Source organism: Chelonia mydas, chromosome 13 (genome assembly GCF_015237465.2).
Source record: "Chelonia mydas isolate rCheMyd1 chromosome 13, rCheMyd1.pri.v2, whole genome shotgun sequence".
Taxonomy (NCBI): Eukaryota; Metazoa; Chordata; order Testudines; family Cheloniidae; genus Chelonia; species Chelonia mydas.
Window position 1 is genome coordinate 18,898,693 of NC_051253.2, and position 12,340 is coordinate 18,911,032.

Here is a 12,340-nt window from a genome sequence, read left to right on the forward strand (position 1 = left end):
CCCCTGGAGCTCACTGCTGCTGGCGGGGAGGGGGTTGGGGGGAGTTGTCCTCTCTGGCCCCCAGCCACAGGGCAGCCTGCCTGCTGCACCCCAAACTCCTCATCCCTGGCCCAGCCCCACACCCTGCACCCTCTGTCCCAGCTAGGTGTGGGCTCTGAGCACCCAAACCACCTCCTGCACCCCAACACCCTGTCTCAGCTCAGAGCCTGCACCCCAACACCCTGTCTCAGCTCAGAGCCTGCACCCCAAACCCCCTCCTGAACCCAAACACCCTCCCCGAATCTGCACCCGCTCCTGTACCCCTACCCCAGCTCAGAGTCTGCACCCAGCATACAAACTCCTTCACAGAGCCCGTACCCCTCCTGCACCCAACCCCCCTCCCAGAGCCTTAGGCAGGTGTGTGTGTGCGTGCGTGGGGGGGTGGGGGAGATGATTTGGAACCATTCTGGGCACCACCAAAAATTCTCCAAACCTGCCGCCCCGGTCACGTTCTATTAATGTAAGGCTGGATAGAGCCTGGCCTTCATGCTGGTGAGCAGTTGGAAGGCTCAGGGTGAGCAGGAGCCTTCCTTCCTCTTTGCATAGCCCATAGGAGAGCCTGGCAGAGCTGTTTTCCCTGTGCTCTGGGGAGTGCAGGAACCACCGTGCTCTCCTGTGGGCACAGAAGAGCTCCAAGTGTGTGGGAAGGAGCCAGGGCAATAACTCGGCACACACTGGAATTTGTGCACCTCAGAAAACAGTATAGCAGCAGGGCTACTTCCCCTATTACAGGCTGGAGACCTCTGGGTCGCATTCTGCCTTCCGGAGTTCCCTGCTGGGGTAGTGCGGCAGGACTGCGCCTTGAAGAACTGTAAGCTCTAGGGGTAGGAACTGGCTTCTTGTCTGTGCCTTGTGAAGCATGGAGCATGCTGCCAGCACTTGGAATGACTAATCCTAGTGCCCATTTACCCTTTATTGCGGGTCCCAGTCAGCAGCTCGTAGCAAGGCTCTCCGTTCTGTACAGAATAATTCATTCCTTTGTGCACACACTTCCTGGCGTGCTCTTCTGCATATCTCATCCAAGAGCTCTCCTGCTCATGGTGACTTCAGTGAGGCGCTGGGGGTCAGGGTCCTGGCAGGGAGCATGGGGGAAGGTGTGGGCACCACGCTTTTATCCCTGATGGGATGGGACAGCAGAGATGCAGGCAGTGCCCCAGCTTTGCTGGCAGCTCAGCAGCTGCAGAGTGCTCTGAGTTCCTGAGTCCCATTCCTGCAGTGGCAGCAGCAGAAGTTAAAGGAAGTTTCGTTCTCGGGGGGATAAGGCCAAAGGGCAGCTTCTTACAAGGGGAGGCAACCGGAGTGATGATCCATCACATATTAGTTATATACTATTTACTGAGTGCAGCATAGAGAGGGGGGAAGCAGGGTGTAGTGGGGAACGAGGAGGTATACAGTGGAAGGAGGAAATATAGAGAGGGCACACAGAGAGAAGGCAGTACAGAGTGCGAGAAGGTGGTATAGACAGGATAGGGTAATACATGACAGGAGGGTAGTATAGAGGGGCTGGGTGATACATAGCCGGAGGGCATTATACAGGGGATGGTGTGATCTGTGGCAAGAGGGTTGTATTGAGGGGTGGAGTGATAGACCTGAGTAGGGTTGCCAACTTTCTAATCACACAAAACCAAACACCCCTGCCCCTTCTCTGAGGCCCCACCCTGCTCGCTCCATCCCTGCTCCCTCTGTTGCTTGCTCTCCCCCACCCTCAGGAGGCAGGAGGTTGGGGGCCAGGAGGAATTTGGGATGCGGGGTCCCAGTGGTGCTTACCATGGCTCTCAGAAGTGACCGCCAGGTCTGTGCAGCCCCTAGATACATGGGTGGCTAGGGAGGCTCGGCGTGCTGCCCTCATGCCCGCAGCTCCCATTGGTTGCGGTTTCCGGACAATGGGATCTGCGGAGCTGGCAATGAGGTGGGGGCAGCGTGCGGAGCCTCTGTGGCCACCCCCATGTGAGGGGCCGCAAGGACCTGGCAGCCGCTTCCAGGAGCTGCACGGTACTGAGGCAAGCAGGGAGCCTGCGGTAGCCCTGGGCCCCTGCTGAGCTGCTGACCGGAGCCGCCAGGGTCCGTTTTCAACTGGGCGTTCCAGTCGAAAACTATACGCCAGGCATGCCTAGATCTGAGAGGGCAAGAGGGATCTATAGACGGGAGAAGCAGTAATATAGAGGGGCGGGGTGATTCATAGAGGGAGGGCAGTATAGAGGGGGTGGAGTGACAGGATTGGATAGTGCTGCCTGGAGGGCCTGTAGAGGGGAGAGGGTGGTATAGAGGGACGGGGTGATACACGGGAAGAGCGGTATGGGGCGGGGTGATACACAGTGAGGGCGTTATAGAGGGGTGGGGTGAACATGAGGAGGGAGGTGGGGGCGGGTCAATACATGGCAAGGGCGATACACGAGGAGGGAGGTATGGGGGTGGCGAGATACACGGGGAGGGCGGTGTAGAGGGGCGGGGCAATACACGGGAAGAGCGGTATAAGGGCGGGGTGATACACAGTGAGGGCGTTATAGAGGGCCGGGGCGATACATGGCGAGGGCGGTATAGAGGGGCAGGACGATATGCGACGAAGGCGATACAGGGAGCAGGGCGATACGCAGGGAGGGGGGTATAGGGGCGGGGCGGGGCGGTGCCGGTCTGGGTTTGCGGGCTGCCTCGTAGGCCGGTGTAACGCGCAGGAGCCGCGGGCTGACTGGTGGGGCTACAGTCTCCGCCCTTTAACGCTCTCCTGGGCGGTTCGGCTGTTTCCGGGAGCCGAACCCGAGGCTTCCCGAGGGCCCCGGTAAGTCACGTGGTACGGAGGGGGCGGTGTCGTGCTCCTTCCCCCTCACGCAGGTTACGCCGGCCGCGGAGCTGACGTACGCCGGTAGCGTACGGGCCCCATCCATCATGGCCGACGGGGGAGGGGAGGCGGGAGCGAGCGCAGTGTGCCCCCCGCCGCTGCAGGGGCTGCAGCTGGTGCAGCAGGGGGCCGAGGCGCGGCTCTACCGGGGACAGTTCCTGGGCCGGCCGGCTGTGGTCAAGCTCCGCTTCCCCAAGCGCTACCGGCACCCGGCGCTGGAGGAGCGGCTGAGCCGGCGGCGGACGGCGCAGGAGGCCCGCTCCTTGCTGCGCTGCCGCCGGGCAGGTGGGGCTGAGAGATGGGGGGGCTAGAAGGGGGCTCTGCAGGGTGGGTCTGGGGGACTCTCTGAAAATGGACGGGAGGGCGGGCTCAGCCTAGGGGCAGAGGGGGGCTCTAGGGGTGGGTCGGGGGGGGGTCTTAGCTCAGGGGTGGAGGGGGGCTCTGGGGTGGGTCTGCTGGGGGGGTGAGTCTTTGGTGAGATGGGGGTTGCTTGTAGGGCGGGGTGGGGGAGCCTAGGAGGAGGTGGGGGCTCTGTGGTGGGGCTGAGCTGAGGGGCGGGGTAGAGGACTGAGTCTAGGGAGAGATAGGAGCTGCTTGTATGGAAGGGTCTTGGCACTGGTTGGGGAGGGGTTTGTACCATGAATGGAGCCATCAGCACCTTTTTACCCTTTTTCATAACCCCAGGTAATAGGGCTTTTAATGAAATTGAAAGACAACAAAAACCTACACAAAAGGACCTGTTTAAAACCTAGCACACAATTGTCCTGAGTGACTGGCTGCCACAGGATATTGTTTTCCCTGTGGTAGGCGTTTCTGTGGTCTTTACTGTAGTATCCGAACATTTCACAATATTAATGTATTCACGGAGGTCAAGGACTTGATAGTATTTAGAAAGAGGCTTTGAGCTTTTTCTGTGTTGGGGAAGTAATGGAAATAGGTGTTTTCCAATAGGTCCCTGCGTGATTATTCTGCGATCTGGTCTACAGTTAAAATGTAAAAAGAAAAGCAGTACTTGTGGCACCTTAGAGACTAACAAATTTATTTGAGCATAAGCTTTCGTGAACTACAGCTCACTTCATTGGATGAAGCTGTAGCTCACGAAAGCTTATGCTCAAATAAATTTGTTAGTCTGTATCCGCAAAAAGAAAAGACGTACTTGTGTCACCGTAGAGACTAACACGGCTGCTACTCTGAAACCAGTTAAAATGTAGAGTGACATATCTTTGTTGCCCAGAAGTAGGAAGAAGTTCACACCTCTGAGTGTAGTAGCTATTCCAACCTGACCTCCAGTGTAAATGTGGCTAGGTTGACAGAAGAATGCTTCCCTTGACCTAGCTACCCGGGCTGGGAGGTGGCTTACCTACAGTGATAGAAAAATCCCTTCTGTTACCGTTGGAAGCCTCTAGTGTATAGCGCTACAGCACTGTAGTTGTGTTGCTGTAGTGTAGACATGCCCATATTCTGAAGTAGTGTCAACACAAGAAGCTATTCTGGAAGCTGTTGTGCCCTAAATTCACACTTTATCTTACTCTGAAATAACTTTCAAGTGTAGACAAGCTCTTGGATAGATAATAGGGACAGCCTAAATTATAGTGGGGCAAAAGTGAAGCAGGGAGATAAACTCTTGACCTTCAGAGCACCATCCATTAATGCAGGGGTTCTCAAACTTCATTGCACTACCACCCCCTGTTATACCAATAAAATAAAAACCAACAGGATCTTATTAAAGGGAAAAAGTCAAAATACCACATTTATTGTGAATACAGAAAGAATCATAGTAAGCAGTTAGTTATAGCTATAACATTCCATTCAATCTCATATTTATTCACACATTCATTCATACAAACACACACACACAGGTTCTGCAAGGTTGTTATCATAGTTACCAGCCTTAGAGTTGCTCATTCCAAGCCACTGGCTAGGTGGCCTGGACATGGGGAGGGAGCAGGGCCTTGTCAGATGCTCATCTGATGCTCCTGGAAGTTGGTTTGCAGAATCAGACCCCAAAGTTCTCACTTTTTAGAGTCTGTTTTTATAGGAATTTCTTCCTATGCCAGTCTATGGGAATTGCTTCATCATGCTGTTGCTGAATCAATCAGCAGATAGCACATTCCTGATGGCTCCATGCTGCTATATGTTATCTTGTTCTTTGGTTCTCCCATTCTTGAGGCTGTTGGGTGGATTCCAGTCTGCCCTCTGGGGGTCCTCTGGTTATTTCTACTTGACGCTTTCTTCAGCCGATGGACACTGGATTCTTAGGCTAGCACCTCCCTGATCATTCAGTTATTATCCACACCAAGCATCCATCCACATACATCCTCTATCTCTATTTTAATCACAATTGTTAATACAACAAAAGGGCGGGGAGTCTCTGGGTGCTGTTTCTGTTGTTAGAGTATTGCTTTGAGTCTCTCTCTCTGTGAATTGCTTTGAGAACAGACTCTGTCTTAGAATGTACTAAGACAATTAGCAGCTTGCAAGTTTCACACATAGAGGGAGAGAAACAGTACCAAAAACCAGGAGACCTCTTAATTAGTAATACCCCGGAATTTAAACTATGGGGAATCAAACTCATTTGTGATTTTAATACAGAACTACTTTAATATGATCCAACACCCCTTCTGACAACAAAAATTACTACACAACCCCAGGATGCGGGGCTGAAGCCTGAGCCTGCTCGAGCCCACTGCCTGGGCTGGAGGGGCCAGAGCCCGAGCCCCACCACCCCAGACAGGGGACATAAAGCCGAAGCCTGAGGGCTTCAGCCCCAGGCAGGGTGCCTGTAACCTGAGCCCTGCTGCACAGGGGTGAAGCTAAAGCCTGACCCTCACTGCCCAGGGCTGAAGCCCTCAGGCTTGAGCTTTCGGCTTTGGCCCCGAGCCCCAGCAAGTCTAAGATAGCTCTGGTGACCCCATTAAAACAGTGTGATATTTATCTTCATCTGCAATTTCAAGATGCTTGTGTGGTAATTTTTTCTTCTCACAAAGAGCAAATAACTGGTGTGTGTGTCTTTGTCATCTTTCTGATTTATTGTACTTGCTCAGGATCTGCTCAAAATGCTGCCATGCCTAGGACAAAATCCTAGCATATATTTTGCATCTGCCAGACAAATGTGTTTTGGTAGGAGAGGAAGAGTGCTTAATTCTGTATTCCACTGAAAGTGCAGGGGGGATTTAAGGATAGATAATGAAATTTCAGGAGTTGAAATTTAGAGTTTGTCTACATTATGGGGGATCCAGTGGCATAGCTACAGTGCCGTAGCCATGTTGCCATAATCCTGTGGTGCAATCCCATTCTAAAGTGATGGAAGGGTTGTGTGGGTTTTTTTGTGTGTGTGGCTATTGGAAAACCACCTCCCTGAGTGACAGTAGGTAGATGGATGGAAGCATTTTTCTGTCAACTTAGCTGTGTTTTATGCAGTGGGTTAGGCTGGCATAGCTATGGTTGTTGGGTGTGGATTTTTCACACATCTGAGCGTCATAGGTCGACAGAGCTATATTCTAAAGCCTGGTCTACACTGGGGGGAGGGATTTATCTAAGGTACACAACTTCAGCTATGTGAATAATGTAGCTGAAGTTGACGTACTTAGATCTACTTACTGTGGTGTCTTCACTGCGGTAACTCGACGGCTGACGCTCTCCCATCGGCTCTGCCTGCACCTCTCGCCCTGGTGGAGTACCAGAGTTGACGGGAGAGCGCTTGGCAGTTGATTTATTGTGTCTAGACTAGACGCAATAAATTGACCCCTGCTAGATCGATCGCTGCCCGTCGATCCAGCGGGTAATGTAGACAAGCCCTAAATGTAAACCAGGCGCTAGGCAGGGCAGTAAAGCTCAACACTGCTAAACTTGGGCTTGTCAGTGCCCACTAGGGGTCAGGATTTTGAGCTTCTGTCCCAATTCCAGGATAGTGTTGTAAACTTTCAAGGGTGCATTTGATTTACGTAATTATAAATTTTGAATATCATAAAGCAAGCTGAACATTCTTATAAGCTAAAGGCTAGCATTTCATCAACTCTTTTTTTAATAGGGATTTCTGCACCAGTGGTTTACTTTGTGGATTATGTCTCCAACTGTATATATCTTGAAGATATCGCAGGATCAACTACAGTTCGGGATTATATAACTTCTGTACAGCAAAGTGGAAATGATACCAGCAACCTCTTTCTCTTAGCAGAAAAGATAGGTGAGGTTTTGGCACGAATGCATGATGATGATCTTATCCATGGAGATCTTACAACTTCCAACATGCTTTTGCGACCACCAGTAGAAGAGCTGGACCTGGTGCTGATAGATTTTGGACTGAGTTTTATTTCTGGTCTTCCTGAGGATAAAGGAGTCGATTTGTATGTTTTGGAGAAAGCTTTTCTGAGTACTCATCCAAACACAGACACTCTGTTTGAAGCCCTGCTGAAGAAGTACTCGACTACATCTAAAAAATCAAGCCCTGTGATCAAAAAGCTGGATGAAGTACGACTAAGAGGAAGAAAGAGATCCATGGTTGGATAGAAGAAAGCAGAGTTTGTGGGAGGGTAGGGGAAATGTAACTTCCTGTGGTGTGCAAATGTGCTTATGTTTATTAATTGTTTGGTCTTATTTAATAGTTCACCATTTTGGTAGCCTTCATTGTCTTACAAGTGTACAATAAACCACTTTAATCCAACATGGTGGTCATCCTTGTACAGCCATCTGACAAGTGGCTCAGAGTAACCAAGTTAAAGATAGGTGATGAGAGTGCAGGAGGGAAAGTAACAGCTGAGGTGGGAACAGTTGCTTTTCTTGTCTCCTAACTATTAGATATCCCTTTTTAAAAAGAAAAATCCAATATTTGTAGTGTTTTTTTGCTATGCAAACATAGAGCTTGTATTGTTCGAGCATTAAAAATGTTATATGCTTATTGCAGTAAATTTGGGAAAGTGTAAATTTCGGCTCGCTCTCAGTTTTCAAATCAACTTTGTTTCCTTAAGCCAATAGTCAGTTACATCCGTAATAAAAATGACCAGTTCCTCTGCTGACGATCTTTCGGTTAAACAAAAACGTTGCAACTTTCCATGTAGAGTTTCTGTAAGAAGGAGTGCTTCCATTCTGACTGTTTAAGCCCTCTAAAATTAATCAGTTTTTTATCAGAGTATAGCAACAGCAGAATGCCATAGTGGATCAGAGGTGAGGTCCATGTACTCTGGTATCCTGTTTCCAACTCTGGTCAATATCAGATACTTCAGAGGAAAATGTATTCCTGGGGGAATTTTGCACCAAAAAATTAAAATTCTGCATATTTTATTTGTCAAAACACAATATAATCATGCCATTTTCAATTATTTTGGTAATTGATTTCAAAATACCTGTCATCAAGTATGTCTGTAATGATACAGATGACAAAAAGGATTCCCCTCAGTAGTAGGGAGTTAAAGAAACCCTAGGACAACCCAGTTCCAGTTTCTCTGTGATGCTTTTGTTGGGTGCCTCACACATGCCAGGGGAAAACTCAGCCCCTCCAATCTTTTAGTTGATTCTTGTTTTTTTGCCCTCCCCCCATATAGTTACCATATTTCAAGTTCCTAAGTAGAGGATGCTGGCAGGAAGAGGGAGCCGTGGAGCCAGACACCCACATCCCCTCCCCTCCTGAGTCCAACCGTGGGGCACCTCCCGGCCCAAATGTCCACATCCCCAGAGTCCAGCTGCAGGCTCTACTCCGCAGTTTCATTACCATCCTGCCAGGCAGAGATGACTTATACCTGCTGATAGTGTGTGTGTGTGGAGGAGGGGGGCACAATTTAAAGGTTTGGCTGTCCCGGAACAACTCAAGTCATGCTCCCCCCTAGCAGGCCTCACCCCCTCCTTACTTAAGTCTCCCTTCCTGCAAAGCAGCAGCTCCTCCCGGAAGCTCCCAGCTATTGCTTCTGCCTCTTCTGGCAGCTGCTGTGCAGGGAGGAGGTTTGGCCGCGCCATGTGACTAAGCGGGGCCAGCAAACCTGGGAACTGCAGCCTGCCCAAGCCTCCTGGGCAGGACACTTAGATCGAGAGAGACTTTTCTATTAGCTTTTTTCCCTTCAAGTATCCTATGGTTACCGTATCATCAGTGCTAGCAACAGTGGGGCGTGTAGGTAGCATAGACTGTGGCTCTCAACCTTTTCAGACTACTGTACTCCTTTTTGGGGTCTGTCTTGCATACCCCTACGTTCACCTCACTCAAAAACTACATGCTTACAAAATCAGACTTAAAAATGCACAAGTGTCACAGCAGACTATTACTGAAAAATTGCTGACTTTCTCATTTTTACCATATAATTATAAAATAACTCAATTGGAATATAAATATTGTCTTTACATTTCAGTGTATAGTTTATAGAGCAGTATAAATAAGTCATTGTATAAAATATTAGTTTGTGCTGACTTCGCTAGTGCTTTTTATGGAGCCTGTTGTAAAACTAGGTAAATATCTAGATGAGTTGATGTACCCCATGGAAGACCTCTGTGTACCACCAGGGGTACATGTAACCCTGGTTGAGAACCACTGGCATAGACAAACCAATGTTCTTTTAACCATTCTGTCACCTAGAAATGCCAGCAGCTACTGTATCCTATAGTACTCCCATCATTCCTGAGGATGAAGACAGAAGTTACATGTGCAGTGGTAGGAAACGTGAAGAAAAATATGAGCATAGGTGCAGCCACCTCTCCAATAGTTAAGTGGTCCTTTGCATATAATAGCAAGAGAATGTACTTTGGTGTTCTCATTCTGTTGACTTTTAAATACCTGACAGAGTACTAGTGCACACTCTTGATCATAAGGGACAGCAGGAAGAATTTTGGAGAGATGGCTGAATGATCCAATTCCATATTATGTTGAAACCTCTGGATCAGCTCAAGATCGATCTAAAGCAGGGGTGGGCACACTTTTTGACCCGAGGGCCATATTGGGGTTGCAAAACTCTATGGAGGGCCAGGTAGGGAAGGCTGCTGCCCCCTATCTGCCCACTCCTACTTCCTGTCCCCTGACTGCCCCCCCCCCCACAGAACCACCGAACCATCCAACCCCACCCCCCCCCTTTGTCCCCTGCCTGCCCCCTCCCGGGACCCCCTGCCCCTAACCTCCCCCCCATGACCCGACCTGCTCCCTGTTCCCTGACTGCCCCGGCCCCTATCCACACCCTTGCCCCCTGACAGGCCCCCTGGGACTCCCATGCCTATCCAACCCCCCTGACTGCCCCCCCCAGGACCCCCTGCCCCTTATCCAACCCCCCCACCCCCTTACCGTGCCGGTCAGAGTGGCAGGAGCTCGCAGCCGCCTGGCCGGAGCCTGCCCTGTCGCCCAGAGCAGGGGAGGGGCCGGGGGCTAGTCTTCCCGGCTGGGAGCTCAAGGGCTGGGTAGGATGGTCCCGTGGGCCGGATGTGGCCTGCGGGCTGTAGTTTGCCCATCTCTGGGCTGAAGCCTGGAAATGTATACTTGACTGTCTTTCAAACAAACTTGAGTTGCTTTGTGGTGTGGGTTTTAAGTCTTCTCTGATCTGTGGACCAGTAAAGGTCCCCTGCCACTGTCAGGATGGGGGTTTGGCTAGTGGTGTTCAAAATTCTCTCTTCCCACGCTGTTGCTATTTACTACTTGCTTATCACTCTATCCCAGAGGTGGCTGCATTGCAGTGATAAAGTGTAAAATATCTTAAATTAAAAGATGGGTACATTCCTTTTTGAAGAAAGGAAGGAGAGAGCAGATGTTACAGAAACATTATTATTTATATAACTGGATCCGGATGCTGTTACCTCCAGGTAGCTGCTCTTGTGTAATAAGTTCCTTGCCTGGAAGTGGTTGGGATCACCCTTGGCATTAAAATGAAAAAACAAACAAAAGCATTTATAGGGGTGTCTCGACCTCTGCATTGATTCTGTGCTCAGCAGAGGTGCTGCTTCCTTCCAGTCTTACCTACAAGTATCCAGGACTAAATAAAACCTGAGAGGGAACCAAACAAACCACCCCTGAAATCAGACCTATGATCTTCCTATGATGTGCAAATGTGCTTATGTTTATTATTGTTTGGTCTTATTTAATAATTCACCATATTGGTAGCTTTCATTGTCTTACAAGTGTACAATAAATCAGTTTAATCCAGCATGGTGGTCATCCTTGTACAGCCATCTGACAAGTGGTTCAGAGTAACCAAGTTAAAGACAGGTGATGGGAGTGCAGGTGGGAAAGTAACAGCTGAGGTGGGAACAGTTGCTTTTCTTGTCTCCTAACTATCAGATATCCCTTTTTTAAAACAAAATCCAATATTTGTAGTGTTTTTTGCTATGCAAACATAGAGCTTGTATTGTTAGAGCATTAAAAACGTAATGTGCTTATTGCAGTAAATTTGGGAAAGTGTAAATTTCGGCTCGCTCTCAGTTTTCAAATCAACTTTGTTTCCTTAAGCCAATAGTCAGTTACACCTGTAATGAAAATGACCAATTCCTTTGCTGACGATCTTTTGGTTAAACAAAAATGTGGCAACTTTCCATGCAGAGTTTCTGTAAGAAGGTGTGCTTCCACTCTGACTGTTTAGGCCCTCTAAAATTAATCAATTTTTTATCAGAGTATAGCAACAGCAGAATGCTATAGTGGATCAGAGGTGAGGTCCATGTACTCTGGTATCCTGTTTCCAACTCTGGTCAATATCAGACACTTCAGAGGAAAATGTATTCCTGGGGGAATTTTGCACCAAAAAATTAAAATTCTGCATATTTTATTTGTCAAAACACAATATAATCATGTCATTTTCAATTATGTTGGCAATTGATTTCAAAATACCTGTCATCAAGTATGTCTGTAATGATACAGATGACAAAAAGGATTCCCCTCAGTAGTAGGGAGTTAAAGAAACCCCTAGGACAACCCAGTTCCTGTTTCTTTGTTATGCTTTTGTTGGGTGCCTCACTCTTGGTGTGTCACATATGTCCACATCCCCAGAGTCCAGCCGCAGGCTCTGCTCCGAAGTTTCATTACTGTCCTGCCAGGCAGAGATGACTCATACGTGCTGATAGTGGGCTGGGGAAGAGGTGCGGGGGGACACAATTTAAAGGTTTGGCTGCCCCCGGTACAGCTTGAGTCATGTTCCCCTCTGGCAGGTCTCACCCCCTCCTTACCTAAGTCTCCCCTCTCGGAAAGCAGCAGCCCCTTCCTGCAGTTCCCAGCTATTGCTTCTGCCTCTTCTGGCAGCTGCTGTACTGGGCTGGGGCCTGGCAGCAGCATGTGACTGAGCGGGGCCAGCAAACCTTGGAACTGTGGCCTGCTCAAGCCTCCTGGGGAGCTGGGCTCTGCCAGACCTTAGCAGTGGGCAGCAGTTTGGCAGTGCCAATTCTGCAGGGGGCGAATTAAATTCTGTGCAGAACATTAATTCTGTGCAAACTCTGTGTTGTGCAATGGTGCAGAATTCCCCCAAGAGCCAAAATGTAAGAATTCTGCAGTAGGCAGATGTGGGCTAATCAGCC

The 12,340-nt window shown here is 49.4% G+C and overlaps 1 protein-coding gene across 2 annotated transcripts; it reads left to right on the forward strand.

The window, feature by feature from the left end:
* The first annotated feature begins 2,876 nt into the window (after positions 1-2,876).
* TP53RK (TP53 regulating kinase) lies at positions 2,877-11,225 on the forward strand. 2 transcript variants are annotated; one of them, XR_006285321.1, is made up of 3 exons: positions 2,882-3,160; positions 6,906-7,465; positions 10,911-11,225. XR_006285321.1 is itself a non-coding variant. In XM_037915907.2 (2 exons), the coding sequence occupies exons 1-2, from the start codon at positions 2,923-2,925 to the stop codon at positions 7,382-7,384; spliced, it is 717 nt and encodes a 238-aa protein (XP_037771835.1). In that variant the 5' UTR covers positions 2,877-2,922; the 3' UTR covers positions 7,385-7,538. The 2 variants fall into 2 exon arrangements, 1 of the variants encoding a protein (XP_037771835.1); XM_037915907.2 differs by lacking the exon at positions 10,911-11,225 and having other exon boundaries at positions 2,877-3,160; positions 6,906-7,538.
* The last annotated feature ends 1,115 nt before the right edge of the window (positions 11,226-12,340 follow it).

What these genes read in the sequence shown, in the direction of transcription:
- TP53RK (XM_037915907.2), top strand. Translation starts at nt 2,923, where the DNA reads ATGGCCGACGGGGGAGGGGAGGCGGGAGCGAGCGCAGTGTGCCCCCCG. An exon ending in GCTGCGCTGCCGCCGGGCAG is followed by an intron (nt 3,161 to 6,905) that starts GTGGGGCTGAGA and finishes TTTTTTTAATAG; the next exon opens with GGATTTCTGCACCAGTGGTT.